At 40.8% G+C, this 20,097-nt stretch overlaps 1 protein-coding gene across 2 annotated transcripts in view; it reads right to left on the reverse strand.

Annotated features, from left to right (window-relative positions):
* Positions 1 to 5,938: 5,938 nt before the first annotated feature.
* eed (embryonic ectoderm development) overlaps positions 5,939 to 20,097 on the reverse strand; it is a 68,130-nt gene continuing 53,971 nt past the window's right edge. The window contains exons 9-13 of one of the 2 annotated variants that reach the window (XM_084667522.1): positions 17,755 to 17,860; positions 15,582 to 15,740; positions 15,393 to 15,466; positions 14,721 to 14,794; positions 5,939 to 6,158 (exon numbers count right to left, since the gene is read on the reverse strand). In XM_084667522.1, the coding sequence (XP_084523648.1) occupies positions 14,725 to 14,794; positions 15,393 to 15,466; positions 15,582 to 15,740; positions 17,755 to 17,860 (409 nt within the window). In that variant the 3' untranslated portion in view covers positions 5,939 to 6,158; positions 14,721 to 14,724. The remainder of the gene's footprint in view (positions 6,159 to 14,720; positions 14,795 to 15,392; positions 15,467 to 15,581; positions 15,741 to 17,754; positions 17,861 to 20,097) is intronic. The other variant, XM_084667521.1, reaches the window with a different exon arrangement.

Below are 20,097 nucleotides of genomic sequence, written 5' to 3' on the forward strand. Positions count from 1 at the left end.
CTAAATGAATAAATGTAAATGTAAATGTATGCATCTGTATCTGTCTGAATGCATGGGTTTATGGGAACAGTGGGTAGGTAGATTTACGGTGTATGTAAAGATGTATGTATAAGAGAAGCATCAAATTGTTTTGTATTCAACTAAAGGATAAAAATAGAAAAAGGGGGTCGGACTTGAAAAGTTTGTTATGAACTTCTTCCTACTCCTTTTGAACATGGGAATTTCTAATTTTTATTACTTATAATTTCAGAAGATTATGCTCAGAACTACATGACCTTATTAAGCTGTCATTTTAATTGTATGTATGTATGCATGTCTTTATATATATATATTTATTTTATTTTTTATATGTTCAAATAAACTACTACTTCTTCTATTTTGTGGTGAGGAAGTAGAACATAAGTTCTTTCAATGTGAATCGGTGCAGTCCGAATATGTGGAGCTGGCAACAATCCAAAGATATTATAACGCCATCCTTGACAGTACAGACGATCAAGTTTGGTGTTTTTGTGGAGGACAAGAACTTGGATTTTGTTCTCAATGTTGTGATCTTATTGGGGAAGTTCTTTTTACACATATGTAGATACTTTAAAAGTAAACCCATCTTGAATCGTTGGAAGAATGAGTTAAAATCTTTAAGTAAATCTCTAAAGCTGATCAAGGTTAAGAAAGCTCTTAAACTGTATTCCTTGTTAGATAGCTTTAAATTAATCTGAGATTACCCTACGTTTTGTTTATGTATAGATATTATGTATATTTTTATTTGTAATATTATTTGTCCTTGTGTTTGTTATGTAGATATTGTTTGTATTGTTTTTTGTTGTTGTCAAGTATTGTCTAAGGGTTATTCTTGTTCAAACTGAGGCAGGAGATATATTTATTGGTTTGGAAATTACTGTTTAAGTTCCTGGATCATACCTGCAAACTCTGAAGGGCTGAAAAAGGTGACATATTTTATACAGCCCCCCACCCCCTATGTTACGTCAGGTAACATAGTCAGAACATTTATTTACTATTTACACCACTGAACATAAACTCCTCAAAAAAAGTTCGGAAACGTTATTTTGGTCGATTATTCCTCCCCTTCAATAATACCAGTCGGTATTGTATTTTATATCTTTGGAAAGCCTGATTAGTCACCTTTACAACGAGGTACAACTTGTAAGGATCGTGCATTTGTGGAATAAGCAACACAGCTAACCGTGTGGGTAGTGGCCCAAAGAAATGTGCCAATCCCTTTCAAATGGGTCTTGAACTCAATCTTTAGCCAGGCCCAGCTCCATTTGCACTTCAGCTCACAGTCAAACTGTGGTATATAAATTGAATCATTCTCTTTAAGCTCGCTCGTTCTGGAAAACAATTGTCAATATTTTACGTGCTGGACCAGGGCTATTTTTTATGATCATAAACATTTGTTAAGGCCAACTCCGACTGCATTAAATCAACGACAAACGATCCACCAGAGCACATGTTTCGATCACTCATTAAACCAGACACCAATTGGTCTTGTTTCATTTCGTGTTCGTTTTAATTCCGCTCATATCTTCTGACAATATATAGATGGAAAAACAGATAATAATATAGTCAAGGCGATAGCCATGCCAAAATCTTTCACATTGAACTAGCTCTAACATTGCTACTGCAACACATTTTGCTGAGCTTACGTTAGCTGACAAGCTGACTACTGTGGAATTTTCAAAGAAGACGCTGCAGTTCACTTGATTGTGACTGGCCAAATGACTCGCCCGACGTGTCACCAAAGATGCTTTATTGTGAAGACGACCGCAGTAGGTTTTTGAAACTCCCGTTTTCCACCCCAATAAAAACACTCTGGATCTGCATGATTCACGTGGACGAAATTTTTTTCATTCAAAATTGCTATTTTTACTGAAAAGTGAAACGTTTGCAGGAATGCTGGATTGTTTGTATTTGATCTGAAAAAATAAAATACAATTGCGCTCTCGCTTGCCTCACTGCGCACTTTTCATAGAAAAGAATGGGGACGCCATCTTGGAAAAAAAAATCTAGCTGTGTCTTAATATAGAAGTCTGTGCAGCAAGTATTGCATGCCGCACCATCGGATCAAAATGATAATATTTGGAGGATAATTATTGTGCATCTGGCAACACTGAGAGGCGGTCAACCAAAGACAGTTCTCTATACATTCAGAGCTCGAGCAAGAAGTTGGAACGTACAAATACGGACAATTTTGGGATACCTGCTGGACACATTTTTTAGGTTTCGAAAAAAGGACATGTCCGGTTAAAGAGGACGTGTGGTCACCTTAGCGTTTGTTAATGAGCATAGGTCGGAACAGCACCTCGTTTCAGCAACAGCAGCTTAGCAAATCCTGCTTTAAATTGTCCAAGGTTTTCAAAACTGTCTTTGGTGAAATGGTCCGTGCAAATAAATAATTGTGTCGAACTACACGGGGATCTTCTCATAGACAAACATCAGCCATCCCCATCAAGTGTTTGGTTCCTTGGGAAGACTATGAAAAGTGTCAGCATGCCCTGTACAGCCTAAAACACTGCATTTACAACTGTGGTCCATTTTCAATATCCTTGAAAAACTGCCAAACCTTCTTCTTTGTAATTCCTGTGGAAGTACACAGTGCAGCGCGCAGCTAAACTAGTGTCTGAGATCTAAATTTTGGGGCGTGACAAAGGTACAGACCTGAGCCAAAAAAGGTGGAGCCAGCTTTTTGGAAACCGACCATTTTACAGTGGCAGTTTTAAATTCTAAGATTTGCATAGGAAAGAGGTGTCAAAGGACTTTGAGGTTCAACTTTTTAAAATCGTATTATGATATATCGTATTATATAATTATGACTGTGCTTTCAGATAAATGCAGAGTTTAAGAAGATTACGACAATGCCTCTCCAATCAAGGTTCCTGTCTCAGCTGGACATTAACACCTTCAGACCTTTGAAGATATTTAGAAAAAAAGGAGGACTGATAGGAAATAGATTGAAGACCATCCAGCACGCCATTGATGAAGTAAAAAATGATACACTTTTAGATCTTAGAGTGACACCATTGCAATTTTTTATAGAGCATAATACAACACAATGCTAATAAAAAGAAATGCAGTGCCGGTTGGTGGCTCACGAGATTGAGATCAATAGCTGCTTCGTTAGTGAGCGATTGCATCTATATATATATATTTATTTATTTACACTGCATTTTGCCTGCAAGTCATAGTGATGTAGGTGTATGTAATTTATATATTGCTTTTAGAGAGGACAAAGGTATTTTTAGTGGTAATTAAATACCTATATTTCCAGACAGATGACAGAGTTTGGAATGGAGGGCATCATCAAAGGACTCTATGTCCACGAAGACCCTGCGCTCCTGTTGAGTATGTGGTAAGTCAAGCTAATGTATTGTTGATAGCCGAAATTGGGTTGCATTAAGTGTAGATGCAAATGTTATAACCATCTTATGTCAATATTAGAACTTCAACTTAAAATGCAACACAATTCCAGACCTGTCCATATTCCAAATGAAATAAAAATACTATTGTTTCCACCAGACGGCAGACAAGGAGGGCATCGATTCTCTTCCAGGAGGGCATCGAGGACACCGCAGTGGGAATATTTACCATCAAGGGCGACTCCGAGACTCATTGGAATTGTCCTTGAAGGGCATGTACTACTGCGGGAGCTTCCAAATGTCGATTTGCCCAGGAGAATTCCCAGTGGTCCGAAAAACACTTCTGGGCTGGAGGGTTGCTTGCCTTTTAACTTTTTAAAAGCACTATTAAAAATGTCGGCAGAAGATAGAGCGACACGGTTGGCCGGCCGGCCGGCCGGCCCCCCTTTACCCAAGGCCGGTTGGTCTATTCCAAATGAACGTCTAAGGGAGTCAGATGGCTGAGCGGTGAGGGAGTCGGGCTAGTAATCAGAAGGTTGCTGGATCGATTCCCCACCGTGCCAAATGACGTTGTGTCCTTGGGCAAGGCACTTCACCCTACTTGCCTCGGGGGGAATGTCACTGTACTTACTGTAAGTCGCTCTGGATATGAGCGTCTGCTAAATGACTAAATGTAATGCAAATGTCTATGCAGCCCTTAGCCCCGCCCCCTTTGTCTTGCTTACACACGATAGTTACACTGACAGATCGAAAGCTAGCTACTAACGATGGAAAACCAGGCTAAGAAACTTAAGGGTGGGGCTATAAAATAAAGTGACAAAAATACATTACCATAACTAAACAAGATTTTACCAAAATGGCTATGTTTATTTTATATAAAGCTCAAACTATTTTGCGCTCAAATAAAAGCCAATTTGTTGCTCGAGCGCTGTGCACGCTCACATTTTGTGTGGAACTCCCAAACTAGCATCACATCAAATACATTATGTGCATGCATTGGCCAGGCAGCTGTGGTGGCGTATAGGGGGGCTAGATCTGGTGGGCCGGTCTGGATCAAAGTCCACGGCCAATTTTTACTCCCAGTCCGTCCCCCGTCCGGGTAAAAATTGGCCCTGGACTTTTGTTTTATTTTGCAACACTGCAATAGACATTTCAACCAATTTTTTGGAATTGTTGTATTTACACCATATATCAGCATATACATATGTGTATGTATATAAGTATATATATATATATGTATATATATATATGTATATATACACATATATATATATATACACATATATATATATACACATATATATATACACATATATATATATACATATATATATGTGTGTATATGTACATATACATATATATATGTGTGTATATGTATATATATATATATATATATATATATATATATATATATATATATATATATGGGGTAGATACAACAATTCAAAAAATAGGTTGAAATGTCTATTGCAGTGTTGCAAAATAAAACGTCTATATTCTGGTAAATCCTAAATTTTTTATTATATTTGACATTTAAGGAAGTTTCAGTTATTAACTATGCACAATATTCAAATGATACTACTAAAATATATTTCAAAAGAAATATTAAGTTATGAATAAACTTAAAAAAAAAACATATTGAATAATTAAAATTGATTAGGTCGATATGAACATGAATACTTTGGGTTTAAGTTTTGTAAAATCTGGTTTGTTTAATATCAAAATTGTAAGTATATTACAATGAAAGATGCTTTTAGAGAAAAACATGATTTTATTGTGAAAAATGTTCACATAGGATTACAGTTGTAACATTAGAATTATCAGAGGTGGAGTTAACAGGAATTAATGGGGAATTCGAGACATACAGACCATTTGTAATGGTGTGAATAAACACATTTTTCTTCGTAATTAATTGTTGACAATGGATTATGAACACTCCACAAATATTCCAGATCAAGCAAAAATCAATTTTGACATAAAAAAAAAAGAAATGGCTATGTAATCACATCTGCCTGCCAGAAACTAGATAAATAGTTAAACCAAGCATACTAATATAATAAATTGCCTAACACTGACAATCCATAATATAATCCAAATTTAGCAGAACACATTTCATTTTACATTTACACATATGCTCCTTGGGCTGAAAGGCATAGTGTGTGGATTTGATTGTCTTCAGTGGTAGTCTTGAAAAGAGATATGATTTTGGTTATCCCAGTTGACTCATCAACATAAGCACTAACACGTGAAAACATGCCAATTATTTACTGTGCATTTTGTTCCTGATTTTACAAAATATATGACAGATTGTCAGACAAGCAATAAAATCAGTTTTTTTGGGCCATCGAATTTACACCTAAATTACGCTTAAAGATCTAAAATGTCGCAAAAATGTTTAAAAGCTAGGCAATTGCTTTAAGTGGTTTGGGTTAATTTAGAAGAAAAAAAAAAAACCCTGATGTTCATGCATTGCAAACCACACACATTTATGCACTCCCAAACCTTATACAAATGTGCTGATAATACAACTAATTAACAAATAAAAAATGTCCAATGCAAATAACTGAATTCTGTAACTGTTTAATTGGTTTATTAAGAAAAGTACAATTGTAGAAATGTTGCAATACACAGCTTAAAGTTTCAGGTGAAATAAAGCATCATCGTAGTCTATCCCAACGCCAGATTGAGGCATCGTCACAAACGGCAATCAAGATACCGCTGTCACGGCTGAAGCTCGTTTGCCTGATGGCTGAAGTACATCTGGGGAGAGTTAAGGTGGTGCACCTAAACACAAAAGGTTACACAATTTGAGTTGTTAGTACGCTTTGTAGATACAAGACCACATTTAACTGTTTTAGATTATATCAACACGGGACCAGCTGGTCACTGCATTACAGTATATTGTTGCCCACTCCAGCTTAGCCAATCATCAAATCACCATCAAATCATGTTTTTAGAAGTCGTAATATTTTGTGTATAAATAGTGATTGAAAAGGCACAGGCAGAAGTATATGCCTGTTCATCAATGTAATATGTGACACACTATGGTGAAAAATGGTGGTTGGAAGCCAACTCATTTCTCAGTTTTTTACAAATTGTGAAAGTGCAGATTGTAAGCTTTCAAATGATGTGTCATACCTTGAAAACGAAAATAGTAAGATACGGTTATCTGAAATGTTGATAAACGGAAAGCTCTAGCCCATATATTTAGCGTAACCCTTGTGCTGCCTTCGGATCACATGACCCAAAGGTTCATAACGAACCATATTTGTGTTTACCCAATTTTACCCAATACAAAAACAAAAAATAAAGATTTTCTTTAAACCTTGGCAATGTGGGTGGGGTCTGAGACAGCCCAACGGTTAACAGAAAACGCTTCACTTTGTTTTTGTATGTGGTAAAGTTGTCGCGATACAACGGTGGGTCACAATGACTAATGGGTCACAATGACCCGAATATAACCGAAGGGTTAAAAGATTTGAGACCTTTTCATGCCTTAAGAGAGGTGTGATTTATGTGTTAAATTGTCGGTGCTAATTGTATCTTTGACCAAATCTGCCAATTCACTACTTGATTAGGAGGGGGATCTTTTTTTACAGACAAACACAGCCTATATACAAAACATTACAGCTAATACCACCGCGCTAAAATAAGTAGCCTCAGGAAAAACAGGCTGCACAGTGATGCAAAATCAAATCATATCACAAATCATATAACATTGTACACGTACATGTAAATGTTATATGACATTGTACACCCCTCCTTGAGTCACCACCTTACAGCGGTGGAGGGGTTTGCGTGTCCTCGTGATCCTGAAAGCTATGTTGTCGGGGACTTTATGCCCCTGGTAGGGTCACCCAAGGAAAACAGGTTCCAGGTGAAAGACCAGACAAAGCGTGGATCAAAAAAACAACCATGAAGAAAAACAAATGGTTCTCAGTTGCCCCTGCCCGGAAGCGGGTCACCAGGGCCCCCCCCTGGAGCCAGTCCCGGGGGTGGGGCTCGATGGCGAGCACCTGGTGGCCGGGCCTTTTCCCATGGGGCCCGGTCGGGGCACAGCCCGAAGAGACAACGTGGGACCCTCTTCCAGTGGGCACACCATCCGCAGGAGGGGTCATGGGGGTCGGGTGCAGTGTGAGACGGGCGGCGGCCGAAGGCGGGGGCCTTGGCGGTCCGATCTTCGGCTGCAAAAGCTAGCTTTAGGGACGTGGAATGTCACCTCGCTGGCGGGAAAGGAGCCTGAGCTGGTGCGCGAGGTAGAGAGTTTCCGGCTAGATAGAGTCGGCCTCGCCTCGACGCACAGCATAGGCTCCGGAACCAGTCTCCTTGAGAGGGGCTGGACTCTCTTCCACTCTGGAGTTGCCCTTGGTGAGAGGCGTCGAGCCCGGGTGGGAATACTTGTTTCCCCTCGGTTCGGCGCCTGTACATTGGGGTTCACCCCGGTGGACGAGAGGGTAGCCTCCCTCCGTCTTCGGGTGGGGGGACGGGTCCTCACTGTCGTTTGTGCTTATGCACCAAGCGGCAGCTCAGAGTACCCACCCTTTTTCGAGTCTCTGGGGGGGGTGCTGGAAAGCGCTCCTCCCGGGGATTCCCTCGTCCTCCTGGGGGACTTCAATGCTCATGTGGGCAATGACAGTGAGACCTGGAGGGACGTGATTGGGAGGAACGGCCCCCCCGATCTGAACCCGAGTGGTGTCTTGTTGTTGGACTTCTGTGCTAGACACGGCTTGTCCATAACAAACACCATGTTCAAGCATAAGGGTGTTCATATGTGCACCTGGCACCAGGACACCCGAGGTCTCAGTTCGATGATCGACTGTAGTCGTGTCGTCGGACTTGGGGCCGCATGTCTTGGACACTCGGGTGAAGAGAGGGGCGGAGCTGTCAACTGATCACCACCTGGTGGTGAGTTGGCTTCGATAGTGGGGGAAGACGCCGGTCAGGCCTGGCAGGCCCAAACGTAATGTAAGGGTCTGCTGGGAACGGCTGGCGGAACCCTCTGTCAGAAGGAGCTTCAACTCCCACCTCCGGGAGAGCTTCGATCATGTCTCGGGGGAGCCGGGGACATTGAGTCCGAATGGGCCATGTTCCGGGCCTCCATTGTTGAAGCGGCTGACCGGAGCTGCGGCCGCAAGGCGGTCGGTGCATGTCGCGGCGGTAACCCTCGGACCCGGTGGTGGACATCGGAGGTGAGGGATGCCGTCAAGCTGAAGAAGGAGGCCTATCGGACTTTATTGGCTGGTAGGACTCCTGAGGCAGCTGATGTGTACCGGCAGGCCAAGCGGTATGCGGCTTTGGCGGTCGCGGAGGCAAAAACCCGGGCATGGGAGGAGTTTGGCGAGGCCATGGAGAATGACTTCCGAACGGCTTCAAAAAGGTTCTGGACCACCATCCGGCGGCTCAGGAGGGGGAAACAGTGCTCTGTCAACACTGTATACGGTGCGGATGGTGCGCTGCTGACCTCGACAGGGGAAGTCCTGGATCGGTGGAAGGAATACTTCGAAGACCTCCTTAATTCCACCAACACGCTTTCCGACGTGGAGGCAGAGTCTGGGGATATCGGGGGGGGGGCCCTTCTATCTCTGGGGCTGAGGTCGCCGAGGTGGTTAAAAAGCTCTGCGGTGGCAGGGCCCCTGGGGTGGATGAGGTCCGCCCGGAGTTCCTTAAGGCTCTGGATGTTGTAGGGCTGTCTTGGCTGACACGACTCTGCAACATCGCATGGACATCGGGGACAGTGCCACCAACCAGTCTACACATGTTTTGTGGATTTGGAAAAGGCGTTCAACCGTGTCCCTCGGGGGCTCATGTGGGGGGTGCTCCGAGAGTATGGGGTACCGGATTCCCTGATCGGGGCTGTCCGGTCCCTGTACGACCGGTGCCAGAGTTTGGTCCGCATTGCCGGTAGTAAGTCGAACTTGTTTCCGGTGAGGGTTGGACTCCGCCAGGGCTGCCCTATGTCACCGATTCTGTTCATGACCTATATGGACAGAATTTCTAGGCGTAGCCAGGGTGTTGAGGGGGTCCGGTTTGGTGACCTCAGGATCGGGTCGCTGCTTTTTGCAGATGATGTGGTCCTGTTGGCTTCATCGGGCCGTGACCTTCAGCTCTCACTGGAGCGGTTCGCAACCGAATGTGAAGCGGCTGGGATGCGAATCAGCACCTCCAAATCTGAGGCCATAGTAATCGACCGGAAAAGGGTGGAGTGCCATCTCCGGGTCGGGGAGGAGATCCTGAACCAAGCGGAGGAGTTCAAGTATCTCGGGGTCTTGTTCACGAGTGAGGGAAGAATGGAGTGCGAGGTCGACAGGAGGATCGGTGCGGCAACCGTAGTGATGCGGGCTCTGCATTGGTCCGTCGTGGTGAAGGAGCTGAGTCGAAAGGCGAAGCTCTCTATTTACCAGTCGATCTACGTTCCTACCCTCACCTATGGTCACGAACTATGGGTAGTGACCGAAAGAACGAGATAGCGAATACAAGCGGCCGAAATGAGCTTTCTCTGCAGGGTGTCCGGGCTCTCCCTTAGAGATAGGGTGAGAAGCTCGGTCATCCGGGAGGGGCTCAGAGTAGAACCGCTGCTCCTCCGCATCGAGAGGAGCCAGCTGAAGTGGCTCGGGCATCTGATTAGGATGCCTCCTGGACGCCTCCCTGGTGAGGTGTTCCGGGCACGTCCCACTGGGAAGAGGCCCCGGGGAAGACCCAGGACACGCTGGAGGGACTATGTCTCTCGGCTGGCCTGGGAACGCCTCGGGGTCCCCCAGGAAGAGCTGGTGGAAGTGGCCGGGGAGAGGGAAGTCTGGGCCTCCCTGCTTAGGTCGCTGCCCCCGCGACCCGATCTCCGGACAAGCGGCAGATGATGGATGGATGAATGGTGGACGTACATGTAAAATATCACGCATGATACGCCCACAACTCAATGGAAAGCTTAGGTAAACAAGAACAAATTTAGAGTATTTAGTAATCCTAAACATGTTTATTATATTGAGTGGCTTCTTCAAGACTAACTTTTGGAATATGCAAGAAAATGAAAACTGTAAAAAAAAAAGCTATCTCTGGACCGGGTCAATTATACTTTCAAGAAATAATAGAACTTTAAATAAAAAACATTCAACATTAAAACTTGAAAATTACATGTTTGTACATTGTTCCATAATTGAACCCCAACATTGGAAATACATCCTTTTTTCTTTCCTGTCATAAGTAAACTTACAAACATCGCAATTCATATTTGCACAAGAGCTTAGTACACAGTCTGAGATTGACCCTGGTTGAGCTCTAAATATTACAGTGCATATTACAGTGTACATAACTATTCACAGCCTTTGCCATGACACCAAAATTAGCTCAGGTGCATCCTGTTTCCACGGATAATCCTTGAGATGTTTCTACAACTTCATTAGAGTCCACCTGTGGTCAATTCAGTTGATTGGACATGATTTGGAAAGGCACACATTTGTCTATATAAGGCCCCACAGTTGACAGTGCATGTCAGAGCACAAACCAAGCCATGAAGTCCAAAGGATAGCAGTAGACCTCTGAGACAAGATTGTATCGAGGCACAGATCTGGGGAAGGGTACAGAAAAATGTCTGCAGCTTTGAAGGTCCCACTGAGCACAGTGGCCTCCATCACTTGTAAGTTGGAGTTTGGAACCACCAGGACTAGAGATGAGAACTGATAAGATTTTAACGATTCTGATTCCTTATCGATTCTCTGATTGATTGTATAGCTACGCTAGCTTAGCTATAGAATCATATAATAAGACATGTCAAACATCGGCCAAGACAGTAGGCCTACAGCTTAACGATGTGAAGAACACAGTTGTGAAAACTGTCAACATAATTCAATCACAAGAACTCTACCATAGAGAATTTCAAGCTTTCCTATCTGACGTCGAAGCTAAATACGGGGATGTACTTAACCATTCTGAAGTGCGCTGGCTCAGTCTTTGCTGAAGCGGTTTTATTCGGTCAGAAATTGACAAGTTTTTGAAAGAGATGGACAGACCTGTTCATGAACTAAGTGACCTTCTAAGGGTGGCAGACCTGGCATTTCTTGTTGATCTTACTGATCATCTTAACATACTGAACAAGAGCCTGCAAGGAAAAGACCAGCTGGTGCCACAACTTTATGCACACATAAAAGCATTCTGTGCCAAACTTTGTCTCTTTGAAACACAACTACGTAACTTCAATGTTGCACTTCTCCACATTGTCCAAAGTACAGGGTGCTTTTCCAGAGGCCAAACTTTCCTCTAAAAAGAAGAAATATGTGTGGAAAGTTGGAAAAGTTTCCTCTAAAGCGACGCCACGCAATAAGAATGACGAGTTTGTTCGGCACAACATATGTCTGATGTGAGCAAACATTTTCTGTGCTAACTCTGAACAAAAGCAGATTGAGAACCAAAATGACTGACAGCTATCTCTGTGATGTCCTTCACATCTCAACCATCAAACTGACTTCAGACCTGCCAGCCATCCTTCAGTCTAAAGCACAGCATCACTGCTCCCACTAAGTGCAACACTGTTCCCATTATATGCGAATCAAAAATATATAACTCAGTCATATGTTGACAAGCCCAAATACTTAATTCATTAAGTCAAAGTTGATTTTCTAAAAAATGTTAATAATACCAATAACTTATTTGCATAACTTAAATATACCCCCTTGTCCCCTTATATTTTTCTCTTTATACAGGACTGTGAAAAAAGATCTCCATCCTGTCTAAGAAGCAATCAGAGGCTGCTATTTTGAGAATGTGCCATTTTTTTTTTTTTTTTTTTAAGATGATCAAATTATCAGGCATAATTTACCTACATTTCACAGATTTTGTTAATGTTTACTCTAATAGTGGCCTAGCCTTTCGTATATTTTTCTGTATGTGGCCTTAGTGGAAAAGGTTTGGACACCCCTGATTTAATCGGACGTTTTGTATAGGGCAGGGGTACTCAAAAAGAAACCCAAAAGGTCGACACACCAAATTTCCATTCAGTCCATTTTTCTGGCCCTTACCTCAGAGTTCTGTGGGTCATTTTGTTCAAAGTATCTATGTCATAGTGACGTTTCACGTTACCACTTTTGACAAGGGAAACCATTGCAGATTAAACACATCAGTTTTGTGATCCCCACCGGCAGCACAAATGCATACTTGTCAGCCCACTGTCAGATTTTTGCTGAGGAAGAAACAGGTAGCGTTAGCAAATCAATAAGCCTGCGTTGTTGCGAATAACACACACAACCGGCATGACCCACAGAGGTTGCGACCAACGTTGAGTGAGTTGTCATGGTGACTACAGTTATTACAGCTTCTGATTGGACACGGAAGATAGATCCCACATCTTGCAGGAAAAGAATATAGGCTGTAACGCAAAATCCAGACCCCCCGCTGAATGAGCCATAGACTTATATTGAATGAGCACAGAGAGAAATGGCTTGAGTTGCCTACCTTGTTGTAGCAAGTTTAGCAAATGGTTGTCACACATACATGAAATGTTGTTAATATAGTTTATTCCCGTTATTTTAAAACAGATTAGATTTTTCGTAAAAATGTTCATGACATGATGGCAAATATATTGTTTTAAGCGCGAGCATAGATTGTCGACATGTCTATCTGGAGCCAAGACGAAGATTAATACTTTAACTGTTAACCACAATAAGAAATGATAGATATTTAAATAATATTAGTCTTGCCTTCAGAAGCTTTTGTTAAACACACCTATTATTCTTTTTTTGATTGTGTCATCAAGCCAGACTGCTTTAGTGGGACAATGAAGGTCCTCAGTGACTATGTTCCACCACCACTTACATCTGATGGAAACGTCTTGTAGCCTATGGTTCTATGAATATGCCCCTTTGGAAGGCAAATGTTCAATAAAGTATATTGTTGACACAGTTCTCAAGCATTTATTTATTACATTATTTCCAAGTCTTGTTAGATCACATTATATCTATCAATAGGCGTTTGGTTTTGTAGGATGAACATATGAAAACACAGTCCACATTTCTACACTGATGATAAATTGAAGGCAGTGTGAATTTCGTGGCATTTCGTTTGAATATAAAGTTGACAGTAAACTATGGTAAGTTTGCATTATGGAAGATTTCGGTTACCAAAATAACTATTAAGCTTTCTTTGCCTGGCGAGAACCACGACGGAGCTGTTCATGTCAACAGTTTATTTCATCCGATACAATGCGTTGAAAATCGTACTAATATCACGAAGAAAAAAGCAACATATGTGATGAGTTCCATCTAGAAAAGCCCTATATTTAGCCCTATAGCCTATGTCAAAAAACAAGTGAAAGGAATACTATACAGTGACAGAACACATTTCCGTTAAGTTTGCATCATGTCTCTGATTCTTATCGGACTTGTACCCCATTCTGCCCATAGATTCTGCCACTGCAATGCCTTAGCTTACACGCTCGTAACCATATAAATCTATGCCCGCGACTGGTTGTCGCAAAGTATGCAAGTACAGCTAGTTGCAAGCGTGCATGAGGTCTCGGAGCTAGGGAAAAAAAGATCCACTGTTTAAAGCTAGACCGGAAGAGTCGAAAGCGGAAAGATGGCCGCGTCCAGTCTCGCGCTCCCACTTGCCTCACTGCGCCACTGAGCACTTTTCATAGAAATGAATGGGGACGCCATCTTGGAAGACAAAAGTAGCTTACTCTAGTTATATTATTTATATGGCAAAATTACGTGTAACGCAGGGAAACTAAAGGGTTAATGTTAAACGGATGTTAGTCTTAAATGACTGTGGAGTTAACCTATCAGATTAAGATGGTTTGGGCCAATTAAATGACACCCAGATATTGAGGGTCGCCCTTGGAAAAGAGCGGGGAAAAACGGAAGATTTCCTTCAAAGAGCTTGATGTATGTTAAAGGAAAAAGAGAAAACAATTATAAACAAAATCAAAGTGCTCAAACTAAGTAATAATAACAAACATATTATTATTAGAGACTGATCTTTTAGAGCCTGGAACCATTGGTATTGGGAAACGGCAGTTGCACACTTTTGACCGTCTTGGTAAGCTTCACTTGTTGAACTACAATGCTAGCATGAATATCACAATGTACGCACAAGTTTCATGTTTGTTCTTTATTAAAATGTATTACAAGGTTTAGTTGTGAAATCTTGTAAGTTAGTTCAGACTGTTATACAAGGGTCAAAATGTTAAAGAGCCTGCTCAAAGTAGGCACAAGCTTTTATTTTTTCATATCTCATGGAAACAGGGCTTTGGCGCATAGCTCATTGCCAATATAATGTTGGAAAGCAATGGCATTGTGTTACAAGTTCCGCTCTGGCTAAAATGGTTAAAGGTTAATGTGATGTTATGTATACTCTGACCTTGCTACACATCCAGGTCCGTTTTTTTGGGGGGATACTTTGAATTGGATGGCGAGCCAACCCACGAGGAAAAGCTGGAAGAATTGGAAACTTCATTTGGAGGACGAACTATTCTTTTCTTTCATATTGGACTGGTAACAAGCTAATTCTGAAACAATCAATGGTGGTGATTTGTTTTCTTTGGTATAATTAAATTGAGCTGGAACCAACATTTATGAATATTGTTTTATGTTTCTGTGTGATCCAATTTGTGTAATTGATCAAAGGGTGCACGCAGAAAGTAATTGATTGTATTATTAATATCTGTGGGAGATTGTTCTATTAATGCATGTAAGACCGTTGCTTTGTCTTCAAGTAAAAAATAATAATACATGTTGCAACTCAGTACTGCTGCTACCTCTTGTTCGCATCTAATTTCTTATCAATTGGCCTTTTCTTTCCATTTAGTTTAGTTAACAACTTTGTTACACAGGCACCAATGAAAACTTGTATCATGTTTGAATTAGAATGTTGATTTTGGCTTGCGTCTGGGTCCGGATCGGAGTCCGACTATTGAGTACCCCCTATATAGGGCATGTTTCAGTCATGCCGAGTTAGGATAGGGATACTTTTTTTTGCTTCATGGGCGTAGAATTATGTGGGAGGTCAGAAATGTTGATAAAAATGACTTACTTTGCTTTGTGTGGATCCTCCACTTCAAGATCCCAAACGTAGAGTTTCCCAACTTGGTTTCCCAGAGCCAGCATCTGGTGATCAACCGACATTTTGGCAGCTAATTAAAAAAGTTTCCAAACACAGATGTATTGTCTCACGTGTTAACTTGCATGATTGTAAGTGAGAAGGCAACATTTTAACAAATACCTTCTGCCAGAAATCCATGGAGAAGCGCATGTACCAAATATCACACTGACTATAATCAAAGCGCCCAAGGATTGTCACATTTGATTCATTTGGTTTGACATGGTCAATGTCATCTTCCATCTTTCCTGGTTTCCAACACACAATGGCATTCTCACATGACTAGAGGGGGCAAAGCCAGAGAATAGATCAACATGACATGTGCAATCAGGTTGAGCATTGCCCCAAATATGCTATAAATTAGACTAATAAGTTAGGCAAATGAACGAACCTTAGAGTAACACTGACAAAAAAACTGCAGTACAAACAAGCATTGAATTAAATCAATTTTCGACTTGATGTCAGAAAATCGTAAATCCTTTAACAGCAAACAATATGAAACTGTCAACAGGAGCAGTATTAAGAATTCCAATGTACCCAAGGCCTGTTCCCTTAAGTGAGTTTACCAAATAAGACACTTTGTCAGTTAGTTTGAATAATTTCCAGTTGATTTGTTTCCATAAAGCCAGTTCAATTTAGCAATCTATGCTGCAAAACTAACCAAACTAATCCGGGGCAGACTAACTGTCAGGCTTAACATGTGTTGTTGCTTAACACTGGTTTATCACCCAATATTTTTTACATTTCAAAATCACAGAGGAAAAACTAGAGGAAAAAGGCTATTTCACTCATGTTTACAGTTAAATTGCTGCCAGGTGCAAATTCGGCCATTTCTTTTTCTGTATTCCCCAGGCTGCAATTCTCTTCTCTATCAGCAGATGTCAGAAGGGCTCCCGTATTCGAGTCCTGTTATTCAGACAAGGTTAATGTATGAACAGACCTAATATGTATTGTGTACAAATGAGAAGAAATAGGTTGCATTGTGCCAAGGTTCTTAGTTTTGTTCTGGTAGAGCGTGAATGTTGTGAATGCTAAGTGGGGTATCCTATCCTCCCTCCTAAAGACCTCATCGAAAATCAGTTAATGTAATCAATAACATGAATATTTCAAACGAAACAGGATTCATCCAGAACCATGGTGCTGTATGAAACAACACAGTAATACATGAGACTACATAGAACTAAATAAGAAGTTTTTTAAAGTGCACGTGCAAACGTGAGCAACAGGACAATATAGACTGGATAAGACATAGTACACTGCCGACCAGTAGCCTACATGAGCAGCATGTATAGCAAAACAATTATGTGATTTTAGGTGGGGGCAGATTGAGCAGTTTGTTGATGGCCCTATTCACCTTTTCAGCATTTGTACTGGGGCAAATGTAGTCTCACAGGACAGTTGTAAATTCCAGTGGTAAATAAAATAGTCTGCATCTAAGGCAGCGTTCACACTTTGTTTGGTTAGATGAAAACAAACTTTGATGCAATTGATCTGTTAACGAACCAGGACTAAATGTAGGCTATAGCCTTTTTTTTTTGGTCCCAACCAAGAAATCCAAGACTCAAGAGAACCGAACTACGAGTGTGAATACGACAGCTCCACCACCGATGAGCAGTAGCTCATTAGAAACTGGCATAGTTTTTGCATTTCGTGTTGATGTAAACACACAAGACACAGTACAATTTATTGTTCAGGGAGCGAACATCATATTTGTAATATGCCTACTTGCTGACAATCAATGATAAAGAATAAATATGTTTTACAGTATAACTGGATCTATGAGACCATTGAATGTTTATGATGTCCCTGTGTGTTTATACGTTTGACTTGGGACAACAACGTGATCATTGTCAGCCGACAATAGAATGTTGATAATGTCGAACTACGCATTTACAGACCAACTGCAGCCTAACCCTCAACGTGTGTGACATTCTTTATAATAAATATTATTTTATTATTATTATATGTATATGTATTTATTATTATTATTTGTATTTATTATTATTATTATTATATTAGTATTCTATAAGCTCTGTCTGTGCTGAAAATAATGATACCATGCACTAAGGTTATTCCAAAGGAGAAACTAGGGCAAAATGGCTCAGACAAGAGGGTTTATAGAAATAAAAAACAGGCCAAGACAACATCCAACACAAACTATAACACAAAGTATAATTATTTATTAAATGTATTAAATTAAGCTCTCATTAAACTGAAAGCCAAGTGGCTACAGAGGGATAACTGGTTTTATGTAGCAGCGAAAACAATTAAATATTTACACACCATGGAAACTTACCTTGGAAAGGATTAGATCCCCAAGCCAGCGTACACAGTCTACATAGTTTCGATGAATATCTCTTGTGGTGAAGTCAGGGAAATGAATCTTCTGCGAGACAAATGGTCTGTCAAAAAAAGGTTAATAGTGTTGAAATGCACAGAAACTTTAATGTCTCAATCTCAATTTAATCTCTCTATCTTCCAAGTTTAGATGGCTAAATCCTTAATTTCAAATCCATCCAATCTCCTATTTAATAGGAAACCAGATATTGACACATTACATCATGGGCTAAAACCGGCATTGTTCTATCTAAATTGGTTTAGAAATTAGTTGCAGGATAACAATGACGTCAGAAATGGAAAAAGCCTGAAAATTAGGCTCAGTCAAATTGCTGCAATAAATACCAATTTAAATCAAGCCAGGTACAATCTGAGTTTTCAGAATGAGTACGATCACAAATGTAAATTTGAGAGAAAGGTATTTTGCTGACCCGTTGTCCAGTAACCCAAAAGAAACCCCAAATTATCAGCACTGGTCTCGTTGATGCATTAAATCAGATAAAGGTTTTGAGTTTAGAAAATAGTTGTTATTGTTTTATATGTAGCTTTTTTCTTTTTATAAACAAAACATCCAGTTACTCTACATTTGAATATAAAATAAATGAATCAACAAAAGGGGAAAAAAAGGAAAACTAAATCCCTGACAGCACTTTGAAGTACTAGCGCATGGTGCCCGTAATAAAATTGGTGGCACAAAAGCAAACATTTCTGGAATTATAGAGAGTGTAATGCCTGTAATGCAGCTGGTGATGACATTTCTTATCAGTGGTTTTGGTACCTATATTTCTCTGATCACAATTGAAATTCTCTGTCATCTCTGAAGTACTTGGTCAACCTCCACATCTATTCTAGTGAAATTGCCAATGCTGTGGAAGCATACATTCATGCAAATGATTATGTTGCCTTCATTTCTCTTCCGTTCCCTACATTATATATTGCTTATGCCATGTTGATCAAAATGAACTATATTGGATCTGTTAAATTGTCTTACCAGCACAAACATTTAAACATTAAGTTCAGAACAGAAGTCATTACATGCACAATGGTTGACACAGTTGTCATAATTGTAGGCCTAATTGCCCTACCGCCCTTTACAATGTGCTGGCAGTTTTGACATCAGAAAACACCTTAATTTATTTAACATCTCACTGATCTATATATCTGAAAGTATATCAGGAGTAATTTCTAGTCAGCTCTGCTCATAGAATCCTTTGGCACATATAAGACAGAAAGCGAAATTTATGCTAGCAAGATTGAAAGGTAATATAGGCTACTGTCAGAACGGTTTCAGACAGGTCACTAAATTTCGCTAACTATCAGTAGGCCTAACTGCATATAGTTATGTTAAGTAGATTTGGTAGGCCTACAATTTACGCTTTTTAACGGTTGTAATGGTTTCACAAGTTGTCTCCATTGCCGTGTTAATTGCGGCAACATTGCCCATTGCCCTTGAGGACAACTCCCCCCCAAAAAAACAAAAAACAAGTAACGCTGCTGAAGTCTCCCAGTGAGTCTCCCGGTTCTGTCCAACATCTATAAAGTTCAACAATGGATTTTGGTGTTTCAAAATTCCATTGACACGGTATAACTATGTTTAGCCTGTGTTCTGCTCCTCTCTCTCACCAACCGTCTCTGGAGGAGGGGATCCCTCTCTGAATTGCTCCTCCCAAGGTATCTTCAATTTTTTCTCGTTGGGAGTTTTTCTGGGAGATTTTCCTTGTCTTCCTTGAGGGTTTAGGTTGGTTGAGGGGCAGTTCTATGGGCTTATGTGAAGCCCTCTGTGACATGCTTGCGTGTAAAAAGGGCTATACAAATACATTTGATTTGATCTGAAAATAACACCCCTCTGCTGTTTTACGCTTTGCTTTATGCGACATAACTCCTCAGTTTGACGATCACCTGATCTGGGCTGCACAGTCCAAGCTTATTGAGGTCTAGCTTGAATTAGCGTAGCCTGTTAGTGGGAAGGAACGTTAGTGGAACGGCTTGAGGCTTAAGTCTAAGTTGACGTTTAACCAAGTGAGACTTATTCGTGTAAGCCCGACTTGCATTAGCGACGTTGATGGAACACCCCCCTGGAGTCCCAATGTTACCGTAATGAAACAAATGTCCGAAGAAATTTATTAATTGAAGTTACACTTGCCTCTCACCTTTGCAGTACTCATGCTGTGCCCTGACAATAAATGAAGAACAATACTTATTTAATTTTATAATAACAGGATCTATCAGACTATTGAATGTTTATGATGTCCCTGTGTGTTTATATGTTTGACTTGGAACAACAACGATCATTGTCAACCAA

This window comes from Hypomesus nipponensis, chromosome 12, assembly GCF_054491055.1.
Source record: "Hypomesus nipponensis isolate SF chromosome 12, ASM5449105v1, whole genome shotgun sequence".
Taxonomy (NCBI): Eukaryota; Metazoa; Chordata; class Actinopteri; order Osmeriformes; family Osmeridae; genus Hypomesus; species Hypomesus nipponensis.